Source organism: Petromyzon marinus, chromosome 53 (genome assembly GCF_048934315.1).
Source record: "Petromyzon marinus isolate PM22_M1 ecotype Great Lakes invasive population chromosome 53, UKy_Petmar_22M1.pri1.0, whole genome shotgun sequence".
NCBI lineage: Eukaryota > Metazoa > Chordata > Hyperoartia > Petromyzontiformes > Petromyzontidae > Petromyzon > Petromyzon marinus.
In genome coordinates this window covers 11568282-11586653 of record NC_133719.1, presented here as the reverse complement: position 1 = coordinate 11586653, position 18372 = coordinate 11568282, and the positions used below count along the sequence as shown (strand labels likewise).

At 49.1% G+C, this 18372-nt stretch overlaps 1 protein-coding gene across 1 annotated transcript; it reads right to left on the bottom strand.

Annotated features, from left to right (window-relative positions):
- Nucleotides 1-634: 634 nt before the first annotated feature.
- On the bottom strand, nucleotides 635-17091 carry EIF4A3 (eukaryotic translation initiation factor 4A3). The gene is made up of 12 exons (XM_032974379.2): nucleotides 16855-17091; nucleotides 13440-13512; nucleotides 12273-12339; nucleotides 11447-11509; nucleotides 10770-10902; nucleotides 10411-10491; nucleotides 8786-8927; nucleotides 8089-8227; nucleotides 7411-7526; nucleotides 6591-6698; nucleotides 5317-5444; nucleotides 635-2072 (listed from the first exon to the last, which is right to left on the bottom strand). Exons 1-12 carry the CDS (start codon nucleotides 16997-16999, stop codon nucleotides 2056-2058), a joined length of 1212 nt encoding a protein of 403 aa, XP_032830270.1. The 5' UTR covers nucleotides 17000-17091; the 3' UTR covers nucleotides 635-2055.
- Between the last annotated feature and the right edge of the window lie 1281 nt (nucleotides 17092-18372).

Genomic DNA, 18372 nt, shown 5'->3' with positions numbered 1-18372 from the left:
TATTTTACCACGAAAAATGATTTCAACTGTAGAATAAAACAGCTGTTTTTCAGAAGCGACCTGGCTAACACAAACTATAGCTCAACGAAGTTGCGTATCACGTGGAAATAAATTTATAGCAGCCAAAATAATCTAAAAACACGTTTGTAAATGTAGAGAGAAAAACCAGCGGACCCCGAGAAAAATCCATGCAACCACAGGCGTTAGGGTCGGGATCGAACCTAGGAGATTGTAGGTGGCAGGCGAAGTAGCGAGCGTCTCGCCACCGTGGCGCCCGTCAGGTGCCACCCGTAAGGTGTTTCACTTGCGGGTGACACCTGAGGTAGGGTGCATAACCTTGGCTGTTCCCATCTCTGTGGCCAATAACGGTGAATTATGCGATAGCCACTTGGGGCGAGTGGGGTTACCAGGTAATTCACGGGACTCTCTCCTGTATCTGTACGGCTCATTAGCCGTACAAATACATTGGGACGAGCAGACTTTTGCTACCTTTGGTGGTACGAATATCTGCTCCGGCCCATTGACTAAAGCTGCGGCGAGGGGTGCCTAAAATGTACGAGTTGGGGAGACATTTTCATTATTGATGCATCATATCCTACATGCAATGAGCGAAACACACACACACAGTCACATGATGGATAACAAAATGACGGGTTTATTACAAGGTATAATTTTCAAGAGAAGGAATTCTTACTTGGGTTAGAAATTCCATTTATGGTAACGCTGGGCCTAAAACCAGTCCACGCGGTTTAATATAAAAGTGAAATCTCCACGAGGCCAAGACAGATTTTTGTTTTTTACGTTACTGGCCACCGATGTGGTGAAGTAGTGCGGTGGTGGTGGCAGGGATGGTGATGGTGAGGTTGGCATGATTGGTGATGGTGGTGATGGCAGCTGGATGTGCACACTTCTAGGGTTATTTTTATTTCAGTGGCGTGATCCGGGGGGGGGCGAGGCTGGCTTCACCCAGAGTTGGAATGGGTTGTCGATAGTGTGCCCCCCAACGTTGCTCTCGTTTGCGAGCGTGTTAATCGGCGTGTTCCACATTGCTCCCGTGAGCACGTGTGTTTAACATTGCTCTCAGCGACAGTTGTTTATTGATGGGTCGTTCCGAATTGTTCTCGTCCGCGACAGCGTGATGGTCCACGGCGTGTTATTACATCGATCTTTTTGTCAGCGAAGGCGCTCTCTCGCTCAGGCTGCGCTCTGTGAAGGCATCGGCCTCGTATATTTGACAACTGCATTGCCCGTGTGCGGGCGTCTTTGCTGGGCGTCTTCTGCAATTACCCGCGGCGCGCTTTCACACGGACCGCGTCGTGTGGTCTATGATGCCGCAGTGTGGGCGTGTGCTCCCTCCGCCGATGCCGCGGTGTCGGTGTGGGCCTGCAATGCCAACACCGAGGCCTCGGGGGAGCGACGCAGCCCTGCCACATTAATGCTCATGTTGTTGACACCCAAAACTGTGACGATGACGGTGTTGTGTCTTTTGACGACTGATGGTGGTGACGAGTGTTGTTAAGGACGAAGGTGGTGGTGTTGAGGACGATTGAGTTTTAAGAGCGGTGCCAAGTCACGATATTGACGATGATGCCGAGAGCCGACGATGGTGGAGTGATGGGTTGTGAGTGTTGCTGGTGACGGGGCAACACGCCCACAGTGTTACCCAGCTACACCGAGATGTGAACACATCGTCATCTCACGACGAGGGGCCCCAAAACACATAGGGCAACAGAGGCTAGGAGTTGTGCATGTGGAATTCTGGCTTGTGACACTGTGCTGCTGCCTAACAATTTCTCTACCTCATTCCATGTTTACATCCTTGGCCAATGCACACGTGGCGAGGCAGTTGGACTGTATGTCTACTGAACGACACAGAGCCAAGTGGAGACCCCCAGATGGCCCCCCTAAAATGTAAAAACAAGACGGAGAAACCAAACGAAAACGAACGCGCTGGGCAGATGCGGGCGCTGCCAAGAGGGGACGGGGATTAGCGAGCGAGCGGAGGGACGATTCTCATGGCCCAGCGCCGCCGCCGCCGCCGATGGAACGCTCTTCTCAGATGAGATCGGCCACTGTGGAGGAGAACAGAACAATTGTGGGATTTAGCAAGCGGTGTGTAAGTAGATTTGAAGTTTTCGTGATTACAGGAATCCATACTCTTTGGTTCTTTCGGTAAAGTCACGTAAATATAAAATAAAATAAATTTAATCACGACGTTTCGCGCGCAACACAAGTGCCCATCATCAGGTGGAAACAACCACAACAATAAACAATTGCTAAAGTGGGCAAAAGGAGGCTGCTTGTGACACGAGGCTATATATACGTAAGAGGGGGTGGGGGAGGAGCCAGGGAGGAGAGATAGAGAGGGTGGGGGTGTGGGGTAGGGGGAGTGGCGAAGTTCAAGATGCACCCGAGCACAACACAATGCCGGGGCTGGGAAGTGCAAGCTCCAACCCGAGCCCGAGTACGAGGGGGGGGGGGGAGGAGCCAGGGGACACATCCCGACAGACGTTGCGAGAGCTGAAATTGCCACCATCCTTAAAAAGGCTAAAAAACCCATTAGTAACATTAGCAAAGACGAGCGCTCTGAACTCGCAAAATTGAAAAAGAGGGATGACATAGTCATCCTCTCGGCCGACAAGGGCAATGCCACTGTCATCATGGATAAAACCACATACAACAACAAAATCCAGGACCTTCTTAATGATGGCAGCTACTCCAAATCAACAAAGATCCTACTAACAGCCTGACTACAAAAACCAACAATATCATTACCAGTTCGACTTCTCTTATCAAACCAGTCAAACAGCTCTCCCTAAACCTTCTGCTTCTAGACCACCCAGATTCTATGGTCTTCCGAAGATCTATAAAGAAGGCACTCCACTTCAGCCCATCGTTTCCACTATCAACTCACCTACCTACAAGCTGGTCCGTTTTCTGTCTGATACCTTGCTTCCATTCACTGGCAAGACTACCTCAGCAGAACTTAATTCAGCTCATTGGTCTCTCTAATCAAGGGCATTTCACTGTCCCCAGATGATCTTCTCATCAGCTTTGATGTGGTTTCTCTGTTCACCAAGGTTCCAGTGCCTGACACCTTAGCAATAATTTAAGATTTAGTCCAACATGGACTGAATCCTGATGTTCCTACTCTGGTTAGGCACTGCCTTACCAACACTTACTTCACCTGGAATGGTACTTTTTCTACAAACAAAATGAAGGTACCCCTATGGGTTCCCCCTTATCACCAGTGATGGCGAATATTTTCATGGAGAAATTTGAAACAGATGCCATCCAGACATCCACCCTACGTCCTTCCTTGTGGAAGAGATATGTGGATGACACTTTCGTCATTTGGCCACATGGCCTGCCAGCATTGAACCAATTTCTCAACCACATTAATTCCATACACCCATCCATCAAATTCACTATGGAAGTGGAGAAGGATGGTAAGCTACCATTCCTGGATGTTTTGTTTGAGAAAAAACCTGATGGCTCTTTGGGACACTGTTTACAGGAAAGCCACCCACACAGATTCCTATCTGAAACCTGATTCCCACCACCATCCGGCACAGAAGAATTCCCTCATCAAAACACTGCACCACAGGGCCCACTACATGTCTGACCAACACCACCTAGCCAGTGAACTAGAACACGTACACCAGACCATCAAGATGAATGGGCACTCGGACCACATTATCCGCAAATCTGTTTCTCCAACCATGGAGAAACAACCCCCTGAGAAGTCGATCAAAACCATCACGTTACCATACATAGCAGGCGTTACCAAAAATATTGCCAAAATCTTAAACAAACGCAAGATCCAGGTTCGATTCAGTACAGTACACAAAATCCGTGATCCAATCCCATCTGTGAAGGATGTCATTCCTGACATGCAATATCCGGGAGTCTACAAACTAAGTTGCACCTGTGGTGGGTGTTACATTGGGGAAACGAAACGACATATCTCGGACCGTGTTCGCGAGTACAAGGCAGATCTGAAACACGGCAGGACTAATACCTCCGCTGTGGCTGACCATTGTTCTAACGCTGTGGGCTCTCATGATATTGTTTTTTTCGAGACCAAGGTGCTCTGCAAACCTTTGAGCTACTATCAAAGGTTTGTTCATGAAGCCATCCAGATATATAAACAGACATAACTTCAACCGAGAAGATGGATACAAATTGAGCAATCATTGGAAGGATGTTATTAACCAGGTAAAACCTTAACTGCTTTATAGTTTGCCTTCATATCCGCATCTCCAGTTTCTTCAGCCTCCTACCCTCCAGCCCCGCTCACTGCCCAGACCCGGCATTGTGTCGTGCTCGATGTGCATCTTGAACTTCGCCACTCCCCCTACCCCACATCCCCACCCTCTCTATCTCGCCTCCCTGGCTCCCCTCCCCTCCTCTTACGTATATATAGCCTCGCCCACTTTAGCAATTGTTTATTGCTGTGGTTGTTTCCACCTGATGACGGGCACTTGTGTTGCGCCCGAAACGTCGTGATTTAATTTATTTAATTTTATACCTACGTGACTTTACCGAAAGAGCCAAAGAGTATGGTGTGTATGTATTACGTATGTGGTATGTACGTTGAACTTCTTTCGTGCCGTTACGCAGCCAACCGTGCTAATCGGAGGTGCGGGGGGGAGGGGCGAAGGACAACTAAACGAAAAAAGTAGTTCTAAAGAAATGAGTTTTCAATCAAGATTTAAAACTGCATCGCTCCAGTGGCTTCCTAACATCGGAAGAGCATGTGATGGTTTGTACGATGGACTTGCAACCCAGAGTTACACCGGTTCCATCTCCCTGCACGGCAGTTGAAAGAGGGGGCAGGTTCATGAAAGTGACCCCCACCCCAGGCCTCTACCCATCCAGCCGTAAGAGTAAAACCACAGACAGTCGATGAGTAGGTCGTGTCTGGTGGGGTGAAGTCTGGGTACTCCCACCTCTTCCTAGATGTATGCCGGGTGGAAGAATAGGCCAAATAACCGATCGAGGGGCTCTCTTGAGTTTCCTTAAGTGGAGGCCTTTGCGCCGGCAGCGGCGTACGAAATTCATTGCAGGGCTGCACCTTTACCCAAATGCGAGCGCATCCCAAAGCAACGTACCTACCGCATGAACCGTCTTATTTACGTCGTCTGTCCTGCACGCTACGTCTCGTCGTAGTGCATGACCAGCACGGGGAAGTACGGTCAAACGACGTCTACGAGCGGCACGGCATGGCGGGGAGCTGGGCGGAGGGGGGCCTTCATCCAGCAGCGGAGAGCGACTAGCGGGCCTTCAACGGCAGCGTCGGCAGGCGCCCCTTACCGTTCATGGGCATCTCGTCGATCTGCGTCGAGTAGTACTGCTCGATGTCGCGCAGGATGCGGATGTCGTCGTTCTTCACGAAGTTGATGGCCACACCTTTGCGGCCGTAGCGGCCCGATCGGCCAATCCTGCGGGCGGAAAGCACCGTCGGGTTTTCGTTAAAAAAATATTTCGTGAGTGGAAGCCACGGCGCCGAGCCAGCACCGGTGTGTTTTGGAGAGCAAATCCACAACATTAACAATCTGAGTACGACGTTTCGCCAGTAATTACAACTGGCATCAGCAGACGGGCAGCCAGATTTGTGTCCGCCTGATGATGCCGTTTGTAACTAGTGGCGAAACGTCGTACTCACATTGCAAATGTTGTGGATTTGCTCTCCAACACACCGGTGTGCTGTACTAGTAACGAATTGGCATGTTCTGTTTACATGACAAACCCTTACTAATTGGCCGTGTCAGATGGTGGCGGGTTTAACGACACATTTATATTTAAGTGATCTAAGCCAAAAAAAACCTATATTATGGATGTACTATGAACATACTTTTTATTTTACCAGGTAAGGCCCACTGGGCTATTTATCTATTTTTCAGAAGCGACCTGGATATCACAAATGATAGCTCAACGAAGTGGCTTATCATCATCGTGTGGAAATTTGTAGCAGCCAAATACTCTAAACGCATGTTGACTTTAAATGCGGAGAGAAAAACCAGAGGATCCGGAGAAAAATTAAGGCACCACGGGGAGAGAACATTCAGGCATCATATACAGGCATCAGGGTTGGGATCGAACCCACAACCTCCTGCGTACCAGACAAGGAAGATAACATCTCCTAGCCACCATGGTGCCCTGTGATTAAGCCACGTTCTCAAGTCTGGCGAGTTGATCGACGGTCTAAGCCCGATCACCAATAACTGCAGGAAAAAAACCCCTAAGCATTGTATTTAATTGTGTACCTAATTGGGCTAAATTCCAGCTGAGAATTAAACATATCGGGCTTTGATAGCACGATCGGGATTAATAAAGATTTACATAAATCGTCCCGTTGCCTATGAAACCTGCTTGTTGTCCTGGCTTCCAATAAGGACCACTCTGTGGGGAAGTCAGCGGTGGTTGTCCTATGCATAAACACGCCCACCCACCATAGGAATGTGGAATTTGTCAAACGCGAGATGTAGGCCAATTTCCAAACGCTCATCGACTTTGATCTTTGAGCAGTGAATCACTGCGCTTGTTGTGCGGAGTATGCGACGGCTAGGCGCTGCCGGGACGGATACCTGTGGATGTAGAGCTCGCGATTGTTGGGGAGGTCGTAGTTGATGATGAGGGAGACCTGGGGCACGTCGAGACCGCGGGCCCACACGTCCGTGGAGATCAGCACACGGCTGCACGCACGCAGACGTAGAGATGCACGCGGGGACAAACGCAGACGCATGCTTATAGCAGCAGCAGCCGCCGCTGCCATTCACCACGAAGTGGCAATCACGCCTCCAAAACGATTGCGCCAGGCTAGGTGCGCTTAGAGTCCACATAATGCCGTCGAAGGCTTGCTCGCGGGGCAGAGGTGTTCTGGGTTAACTGCCTGAGATGACCGACAGATGCACCAGCTGTGCTCCCCACCCTTGCCAACATGCAAACACACGTACACACAGATGCACGTGACGTGAACACACGCACAAGCAAATACATGCACGCACAAACACGCACGCAGGAACACACAGCAACACACGCATCAGACGCACAGGCACACACACGCACGCAGTACACACAGACGCACCCCAACGCACCGACACCAATGCCTCGTGGGAACACAATCCACACGACTCATTTCTTCAGAACACTGCTTTTTCTGTTTGTTGTCCTTCCACCCCCGCACCTCCGAGATGAGCACGGTTGGCTACGTGAGACGCGAAAGAAGTTCAACGTACGTACGAGAAACCCCCCACCCCCCCCCCGAGCTCATCGGATCAGGGAAGTCGAACAGTGCCCAAGCCTGGTGTGCAGCACTTGGCTGAGCCATCAGCTTGACGCTCGCTGGGCGGTGGGGCGGGGGAGCAGTGGGGGGGGGGGGGGGGGAGCAGCGGCGGAGCACCTCACCTGGCACCGGAGCGGAACTCCTTCATGATGGTGTCGCGCTCCTTCTGTGGCATGTCCCCGTGCATGCTGGACACCGTGAAGTTCGCCTCGCGCATCTTCTCCGTCAGCCAGTCCACCTGCGCCATGCGGTTGCGGGGAGCGGGGGAAGAGGATTAAACCATTGCAATAGTGATGAGGGGAGGGGGGGTATAAACACATTTACCATGGAAAATGGATCCCTCAAATTTCTACCCTCCAATCGACTAACAAAACAGAAGCTCCCTTAACAGACTGGCTTGCTGCCTTGTTGGTTGTTATTATGATCATGGGGAGAAGTCGCTAATCTCCTATTTTGTATGGCTGCTGATGTGGAAGCGGTGCAACAAATACAATTTCACGTTCAGGTGGTCAAGCCGGGTAACAGCAATGTTTTAACCCCGTATTTTGTAGGCAATTCTTTCAGCATTGGCATGTCTGGCCACAATACCTGTGAGATTGTGTAGTTTTTTTTAGCTGTGGGAGGAAACACATGCAGGCACGGGGGGAGAACGTGCAAACCGCACGCAGGAAGACGCCCGAATCGACGTACACGCAAGACAAGAGCGGTACCCGCTGCGCCACCCTGCCACCGTGCCACCGTGCCACCGTGCCACCCTGCCACCCAGGACGTCATCGCTTGAAGGGGGGAGGGGGGGGCACCTTGCGCTTGGTGTTGCAGAAGATGACGGCCTGGGTGATGGTGAGCGTGTCGTAGAGGTCGCACAGGGTGTCGAACTTCCACTCCTCGCGCTCCACGGCCACGAAGAACTGCTTGATGCCCTCCAGGGTCAACTCGTCACTTGAGGCGCACAAACACCACACGCGTGCCAAGTCAGTGTGGCGGGGGGGGGGCCCTCAGCGTCACAAATGCACGGCCCCTTTGTCAATCCACTGCTGGATGAAGGCCTCCCCACGCAGTGTCGGTTGCGTGGGGGGTTGCCCGGCAGTGCTACACCCACGCTGGTAATGCGGACAAACAAACGAGTCGACGGGCAAGGCGGACGATGCAAACGGGACGGAACAAACGGGACAGACAATGCAAGGCAGAACCTATGGGACAGGCTAGGCAGACCTTACAAGGTAGAACACGACACAAAAGGGATAGACACACCTATCCCCTTTAAATGAACAAAAGAGACTGCTCTGCCAACGGCATGGCTTGGGCAGCATGGGCCAGGAAGGCAATGGGCCTCCCCCCCTCCTGTCCCCAATTCCCCTGCCTCTTGGTAGCCCGGGACTTGGCCCTTCCAGCCCGAGGGGGCCCTGGCGCGGGTGCACCGCCCGCACACTTAGCTACGCCGCTGCCCCCCACGCCCCCCACCCACCCCTCCCACGTGCGATTCGCGCTATGCCCTACCGTTTGACCAGGATGCGGATGGGGTCCGTCATGAACTTGTTCGTCATCTCCAGGATCTCGTGCGGCAGCGTGGCGCTGATGAGGCACACCTGCGTCGCCGGGGGCAGGTAGCGGTACACGTCGTAGATCTGCTCCTTGAAGCCTGCCAAGGCAACAAAACGATACATCGACGATGCGACACGGCCGCGGCGCGTTCGCCCCCCCACCGTTCCGAAATTCCGGCAGGCCACCCCAGGTGGTTAACGGCGTCTGCTTCACAGCGGACGTTAAGGATCCGGTGCGATGCCATCGGGTACGCAGAGTGAGCCACCGTGTGTGCCGGCGTCACGGTCCAAGTTTGAAAAACAATTAGGCCGCAAATTACTCGATTGGGATGACCCAGAGTAATCATCGCTGGCAGGTGCCGAGTCACTGTGCCACACCGTGACAGCCGTCATTGCGGGGGGGGGGGTGGTCTCGTTTTGAATGTTTACTACTGGCAGGGCGGCTAGCGGCAGTGGTGACGCTCGTGCCTCACAGCAAGAAGTGCCTGGGTTGGATTCCCATCTCGGGCGCCTTGCTGTGTGGAATGTGTATGTTCTCTCCCTGTTCTGCACGAGTTTCTTCCAGGTTCTCTAGTTTCCGCCCATAAGAAAACCCCACAGAATTTGACACCGGCTCATCGCGCGACCGCTGTCTGCCCAACCCGTCTGTGGTTCTGCTGGACATCTGTGAAAGAGCTTTATAGCTCATCGGATTCCTCCAGTATAATTGAACATTCCGATTGCGAATGTTTGAGGCGAGATGTTGATGTAAGGGCGATGTGGAGTCGCCGAGGCATTTGAGCGTCGTTAAAAACGCTCGCGAACACACACATCACTAGGGTTCTTTAATGTATGCACTGGCTTCCTCTTCAAATTGACAATTGATTTTCAAGGTCTGCTTACTCCTATTAATTATGCTCATTTGTCCAGGAAAGCCTCGGTACTCCTTTTAAGTGATTACGTTTGTCTCCCCCAGCGCTCACGTTCACACACGGCACCAGGAACTCCGTTTAACAACCTATTGTGACCTCACGTGACCATTCGGTAAGATGTGGAGCACCCGCATACGACAATTATACGGTGGGCTAATAAAACTACGGTTGGGCCACGACAAATTCAAATACAATTTATTTGGATTAATTAGGGTTACGGTTGAGTTGACAAATGAAATGAACTATAAACTATTATCTTTTTTCACCAGGAAAGGCCCATTGAGCTACACAGCTTTGTCAGAAGCGACCACAAATGATAGCTCAACGAAGTGGCTTATCATCACGTAGAAATTTTAAGCAGACAAATACTCTAAATGCATTTTCTTAAATGTCGAGGGAAAAAGCGAAGGACCCGGAGAAAAATTCACGCGACCACAGGGAGAACGTGCAATCTTCAAATATACAAAAGCATCAAGGTCAGAATTGAATGTTAACATCTCGCCGGGGGCGAGATTTTAACGGAGGTAACGCATCGAATGTTAGCCAAGGTAAGGAATTGAACAATGTTATTGTAACCCCCGGGTGAGGTGTCCCAGTATGCCCTTGCGTGCGTGTCAAGGAGTGCGAGTCGGCACGTGCGAGTGAGCGTGCGAGTGAGCGAGCCGCCCACCTTTGTTGAGCATCTCGTCCGCTTCGTCCAAAACCAGCATCTTTATCGCACGCGTGCGCAGATTCCTGCGACGGATCATGTCTGTGCAAAAAAGTCACCAACATCGCACGTGTGTCAGTCACAAGCGCGAGCACAAATAACACGGAACTCCGAGCCGCGTAAAAAACACAACTCTCGTTTACGCGGTGTGGCCAGGACATAAAAACAACCCACGGATAACGCGAAACCAACGTAAATCACGTTATATAAAACGCAGCAAAGCGGTGGGCTCTGGGCAGCACAACGGGGGGTAGGTGCAAGAAAGACGCTTCCGGATGAAAACGCAGCTGCAATCGACGTAACGGCGTGGGGCAACGTACCGAAGACACGGCCCGGCGTGCCGGCCACGACGTGCTGCCCGTAGTCCAGCTTGCGGATGTCCTCACCCACGTTGGTGCCGCCGATGCACGAGTGGCACTGAACGCTCATGTAGTCTCCCAGCGCCTTCAGCACCTGGAGGGCCGCGGAAGGGGCGACGCTTGACCGAGTGAGAGACTCCTCGAGGCCGCGTGAGTCTACACTATTTTACTAAAACTATTTTTTATGTTAACCGGGAAAGGTCCCGCTGAGCTGTAGAGCTCTTTTTCAGAAGCGACCTGGCCACGAATGTCAGCTCAACGAAGTGGCTTATCACGTGGAAGTGTATAACAGCAAAATACTCTGAACGCACGTTAATTCTATATATTTGCGAGCTCCAAATATACAGCAGGCGTCATGGTCGTGATCAATCCATGCCCTCCTGTATACCAAGCAAGGTAGCTAACATCTCGCCACTGTGGCGTCTACACGAGCGAGCGATGCATGGAATCAATAGATGAGGAATCGCCAATAAAAATGGGCTTGTTTTTATCCACTTCTCAAAAATTAACTTACAACTGCCACGTTATTCCCAACTACAATCGTGTTCATATTATTTGTGTACAGCAGTTTGGTCTTGACAACTATCGGCAGGTCACACTCTCGCTTATGCGTGTCAAGCGCACGCAGCAAATTGTACCTTCTGTATTTGTGTGGCCAACTCTCTTGTTGGAGACAAGATGAGGGCTTGGGTTTCCCGGACCTGTAACTCACACACACACACAAATTAGCATCACGAGTAGCACTATAACCACCATTACCACTATCAGTATGACGGCTATCGCCACCGCTACCATTACCACCACTATTATAAACATTACTATTTACTCTACATTCACCATCATTAACAGCGCTATTGTCTTCACTGTTACCATCACCATAACTACTTTTGTCCTAATAAATGTAATCATCACCAACGGTATTATTCTCCGTACTGTCACCATCCTTGCTGTCATCACCACGGTGACTATAAGGATAATCATCTGCATGGCTACAGCACTGTCCCAGACCAATTCTTGCAAAGACAACCTTGAGACTCAGTGAGGACATGCTTTATTAAATGACACGAGTATTGTTACTACTCCAGACGTAGCTAACATTACAGAGCCTCTCTCCACATCGGCGCCACAGTGGCGAGATGTTAAATACCTCGCCTGGGATACAGGATGTCATAGGTACGATCCCGACCCTGACGACAGTATATCTGGAATTTGCACGTTCTCCCCGTGGTTACGTGGATTTTTCTCCGGGTCCTCCGGTTTCTCCCTCCACATTTAGAATCAACGTCACCACGCGTTTAAGAGTATTTGGCTGCCGCTATAGATTTCCACACGACGATAAGCCACTTCGTTGAGCTATCATTTGTGATAGCCAGGTCGCTTCTGAAGTAGAACTGCACAGCTCAGTACGGCCTTACCTGGTGAAATAAACATCGACTGCAACAACCCATCAATCGGGTCTCTCACCTGGGTGTCCAGGCACTGGAGCACCGACACGCAGAAGGTCGCCGTTTTCCCCGTACCGGACTGAGACCTGTGCACGGCGGGTGGGCGAGATAGAGGAGTCGTCGTTACATCTCGTGTGGGTTGTGATTCGTCTGTGACCCATGTGTGGATTGTGGCCCTTTAATCTGCACGCGAGTTGTGATTGGTCTGCGATACGCGCGCGCGCGAATTTTGAGTGTCGTGTGGATTGTGACTGTCGGGTGATGTGTGTGCATTGTGAGTGTTGTATGTGATCTGCGTGGATGTGACTGTTTTGTGATGTGTGTGGATTGTAACTCATGTGTGTGATGTGTGTGAATTTTTAGTGTTGTGTGTGATGTGTGGATTGTGACTGTCGTGTGTAATGTGTGTGGATTGTTAGTGTTGTGTGCGATGTGTGTGGATTGTTAGTGTTGTGTGTGATGTGTGTGGATTGTTAGTGTTGTGTATGATGTGTGTGGATTGTTAGTGTTGTGTGTGATGTGTGTGGATTGTTAGTGTTGTGTGTGATGTGTGGATTGTGACTGTCGTGGGTAATGTGTGTGGATTGTTAGTGTTGTGTATGATGTGTGTGGATTGTTAGTGTTGTGTATGATGTGTGTGGATTGTTAGTGTTGTGTATGTGTGTGGATTGTTAGTGTTGTGTGTGATGTGTGGATTGTGACTGTCGTGTGTAATGTGTGTGGATTGTTAGTGTTGTGTGCGATGTGTGTGGATTGTTAGTGTTGTGTGCGATGTGTGTGGATTGTTAGTGTTGTGTGTGATGTGTGTGGATTGTTAGTGTTGTGTATGATGTGTGTGGATTGTTAGTGTTGTGTGTGATGTGTGTGGATTGTTAGTGTTGTGTGTGATGTGTGGATTGTGACTGTTGTGTATGATGTGTGTGGATTGTTAGTGTTGTGTATGATGTGTGTGGATTGTTAGTGTTGTGTATGTGTGTGGATTGTTAGTGTTGTGTGTGGATTGTGACTGTCGTGTGTAATGTGTGTGGATTGTTAGTGTTGTGTATGATGTGTGTGGATTGTTAGTGTTGTGTGCGATGTGTGTGGATTGTTAGTGTTGTGTGTGATGTGTGTGGATTGTTAGTGTTGTGTGTGGCTTGCGTGTGGGTCTACACGAAGAGCGATTGTTCCGAGTGGGCGAACGCACTGTGCGATGACGTCACGGCCCTTGATGATCTGCTTGATGGCTCGCTGCTGGATCGCCGAGGGCTTCTCAAAACCTGAAACACACAACGTGCCGCTCTTGTTACACACTCGTTACACTCTCATTGGTACACCACAGTTTTGTTAACAGATGCAACTTTCAGGTAAGGTTGTTCGTTTAGGATTTTTGAGCATTATTGATAATCACATGTGATAGCTTTGCTGTATGGGATTGTACCAGTTTTTATTATTTTGTGTTTATATTTATTCATGGTGGTTTGGCCTGTACTCGTCTCGTGTTTGAGTCTCAAGACTTTGTCTGGGAAAAAACATAAAGCCCCCGAATGTATTTATATATAGTGGTTTGTTTTGTGCAGTCAGTCGTGACTGGGCTAAGTTCTAAAAACTCACGGCACACAAAAGCTCAGCTTCATCACGTGTGCATGGAATCCGGATTCAGACCCAGGGTCTCGACAGTCAGCTCAGTGTCGCATGCCACGGCCATTGTGTACCCCCAGACAAAACACCAGGGCTTAGATTTGAACACAATTACTATAACAGACAGCACCGTGCTCACACCTCACGGATCTTCCTTGTTAAATAGCCGGGAAAGTGGATAAACGGGACCATCCGTGTAACCTATCAACAGAAACTCTCAATAGTGTAATACTAGTGACGGTATCACTCACTCCTCTGTTGATCGAGGCCACAAATTGAACTCAGAACACCGGGTTTACAAGTTATATGCGCTAACCAATGCACCACAGCTCCACCCGTATCGTATACAAAACTAACAGTGAATTCTTACAAGCCCTAACAAGTCCCACCGAATAAACTGATCATAATATCCGTATAATTATCAGCAGTGATGATTATCAATCCACTGCTAGATGAAGGCTTCTCTAAGTCTCGCGGTGGCGGTCTACCTCCACCCGAGTTCATGCCATCGCTCGCGCCGTCGGACGCACGCGTTCCATTTCATTGCAACGCTACAATGAACACCATAAACCACACAACTTCACCACCAATGTATTCAAATGAGCGCACTCTGTTTTACCATCAACACGATCACACCCACAGCTTTACCATTATTGTTATTATCATTAACACGACCACGCTCTCAGCTTTATCATCAACACGATCACTCTCAGCTTTATCACCTTCGATTATCACAGTTGGCTACGTACGGTGGGAAATAAGTTTAACGTACATAACTGTAATTAACATAAACACGACCACTCTCAGATTTACCATAAACACGGGGGCACACTCTCTACGTCACCATTACTCTACTAACACAATCTTTAACACACTTTAACCACTAACACGGAGGCACACTCTCTACGTCACCATTACTCTACTAACACAATCTTTAACACACTCTCAACGTCACCATTACTCTACTAACACAATCTTTAACACACTCTCAACGTCACCATTACTCTACTAACACAATCTTTAACACACTCTCAACGTCACCATTACCCTACTAACACAATCTTTAACACACTTTCACCACTAACACGGAGGCACACTCTCTACGTCACCATTACTCTACTAACACAATCTTTAACACACTTTCACCACTAACACAGGGGCACACTCTCAACGTCACCATTACTCTAACACAATCTTTAACACACTCTCAACGTCACCATTACCCTACTAACACAATCTTTAACACACTTTCACCACTAACACGGGGCACACTCTCAACGTCACCATTACTAAACTAACACAATCTTTAACACACTTTCACCACTAACACAGGGGCACACTCTCTACGTCACCATTACTCTAACACAATCTTTAACACACTCTCAACGTCACCATTACTCTACTAACACACTCTCAACGTCATCATTACCCTACTAACACAATCTTTAACACTTTCACCACTAACACGGAGGCACACTCTCTACGTCACCATTACTCTACTAACACAATCTTTAACACACTCTCAACGTCACCATTACTCTACTAACACAATCTTTAACACACTTTCACCACTAACACGGGGCACACTCTCAACGTCACCATTACTCTACTAACACAATCTTTAACACACTTTCACCACTAACACGGGGGCACACTCTCAACGTCACCATTACTCTACTAACACAATCTTTAACACACTTTCACCATTAACACGGAGGCACACTCTAAACTTCACCATTACTCTACTAACACAATCTTTAACACACTTTCACCACTAACACGGAGGCACACTCTAAACTTCACCATTACTCTACTAACACAATCTTTAACACACTTTCACCACTAACACGGAGGCACACTCTAAACTTCACCATTACCCTACTAACACAATCTTTAACACACTTTCACCACTAACACGGGGGCACACTCTCAACGTCACCATTACCCTACTAACACAATCTTTAACACACTTTCACCACTAACACGGGGGCACACTCTCAACGTCACCATTACTCTAACACAATCTTTAACACACTCTCAACGTCACCATTACCCTACTAATACAATCGTTAACACACTTTCACTACTAACACGGGGGCACACTCTCAACTACACCATTACTCTACTAACACAATCTTTAACACACTCTCAACGTCACCATTACCCTACTAACACAATCTTAACACACTTTCACCATCAACACGGAGGCACACTCTCTACGTCACCATTACTCTACTAACACAATCTTTAACACACTTTCACCACTAACACGGGGCACACTCTCAACGTCACCATTACTAAACTAACACAATCTTTAACACACTTTCACCACTAACACAATCTTTAACACACTCTCAACGTCACCATTATGCTACTAACACAATCTTTAACACACTTTCACCACTAACACGGGGGCACACTCTCTACGTCACCATTACTCTACTAACACAATCTTTAACACACTCTCAACGTCACCATTTCTTTACTAACACAATCTTTAACACACTTTCACCACTAACCCGGGGGCACACTCTCTACGTCACCATTACTCTACTAACACAATCTTTAACACACTCTCGTCACCATTACTCTACTAACACAATCTTTAACACACTTTCACCACTAACACAGGGGCACACTCTCTACGTCACCATTACTCTACTAACACAATCTTTAACACACTTTCACCACTAACACAGGGGCACACTCTCTACGTCACCATTACTCTACTAATACAATCGTTAACACACTTTCACCACTAACACGGGGGCACACTCTCTACGTCACCATTACTAAACTAACACAATCTTTAACACACTCTCAACGTCACCATTACTCTACTAACACAATCTTTAACACACTTTCACCATTAACAAAAGACACCGCGCTTCGCCGCTAACACGACATCACGCAGCCTAGGCCCACGCTAGGCGAGACGAGGCCTGGGCAACGCTGCCGAGGCCTGGCCTGGCCCGCCGCACCGTAGGCGTAGATGCCGCGCAGCAGGTCCTCGCGCAGCCCCATGGAGTCGAAGGTGGGCGTCACGTCCACCTCCTCGCTCGTCTCGAACTCGATCTTGGAGAAGTCCTCCTCGAGCACGCGGCGCGGTCTCGCTGGGGCTGCCATCGCTGCTCTTGCCTCCTCTCCTACTCCCTCAACGACGACGACAGAGACGCGCACTGCGCATGCGCAGTTAAACGCTTTACGGCAGGCGGTGTCGCAAAGCGGTCTCTCGCACGCGGCGGTGGGGGAATGTTGGAGGGGGGGGGGTCACGATGGTGACGTCACGGCGCGCGCGGTCGCGAGCGGAAGCGCGTCACCGGCGCCGTGTCGCCATCTTGATTAGTTCAACGGGGAGTTTAGCCGCATTATGTATTTAATAAAACGCGTTGTTATTGTTACTTTAATATTTACTTATTTATACTGCGGGAGTAGTCCGATGAGCCATAACGCTTTTTTTTCACAGATGTCCAGCAGGGGCGCGGGGGTAAGAACGTTAACAACAACAAAGAGTGCAAGAACACGATAGGAGTGCAAAGTCCAAGAAAGGCAAACAACAACCGCCATTCGCCACTAAGTGACGGTGACGTGACACCACGACGCTTGTGCCAGGCTAGGTGCACGATGAGGCCACGTGAAGTGTCGAACGCCCGCCGGTCACGGGGTAGACCCAGCAGGTGCCACGGGGTCGACTGAGACGAGTGGCCGACGCACCACCTGGTGGTGCCCCCTACCGTGCTCACAGTAAACAAAGCACCCAACACAAACACAACAACACAAACACAACAACACAAACACAAAAACAACACAAACACAACAACACAAACAACAAAAACAACACAAGCAACAAAAACACAACACAAACACAACAACACATACACATAACACAACACAACAACACAAACACAACACAAACACAACAACAACACATACACACAACACATAACACACAAACACACAACACAAACACAACAACACATACACACAACACACAACCACACAACACATACACATAACACACACACCCAACACAAACACAACAACACAAACACAACAGCACAAACTCAACAACAACACAACAACACAAACACAACAACACATACACACAACAACACACAACCACACAACACAACAACACAAACACAACAACACAACACAAACACAACAAAACACAACACATACACAACAACACACAACCACGCAACACAAACACAACAACACGAACACAAAAACAACACAAACACAACAACACACAACACAAACACAACACAAACACAACAAGACAACAACACTGCACCATCCCCATTCTACCGGGCAAAGCCCACTGAGGTATTCACTTATTTTTGGCCACCACAAATGATAGCTCAACAAAGGCGGCTTATCGTTTGGACATTTAAAGCAACAAAATCATCCTGATAGTCTAAACGTAACGGTACTCGAATTGTAAATGTTGTTGTGGGTTCACTCCCACCACACACCTGTCACGATTTGGCCCCGTG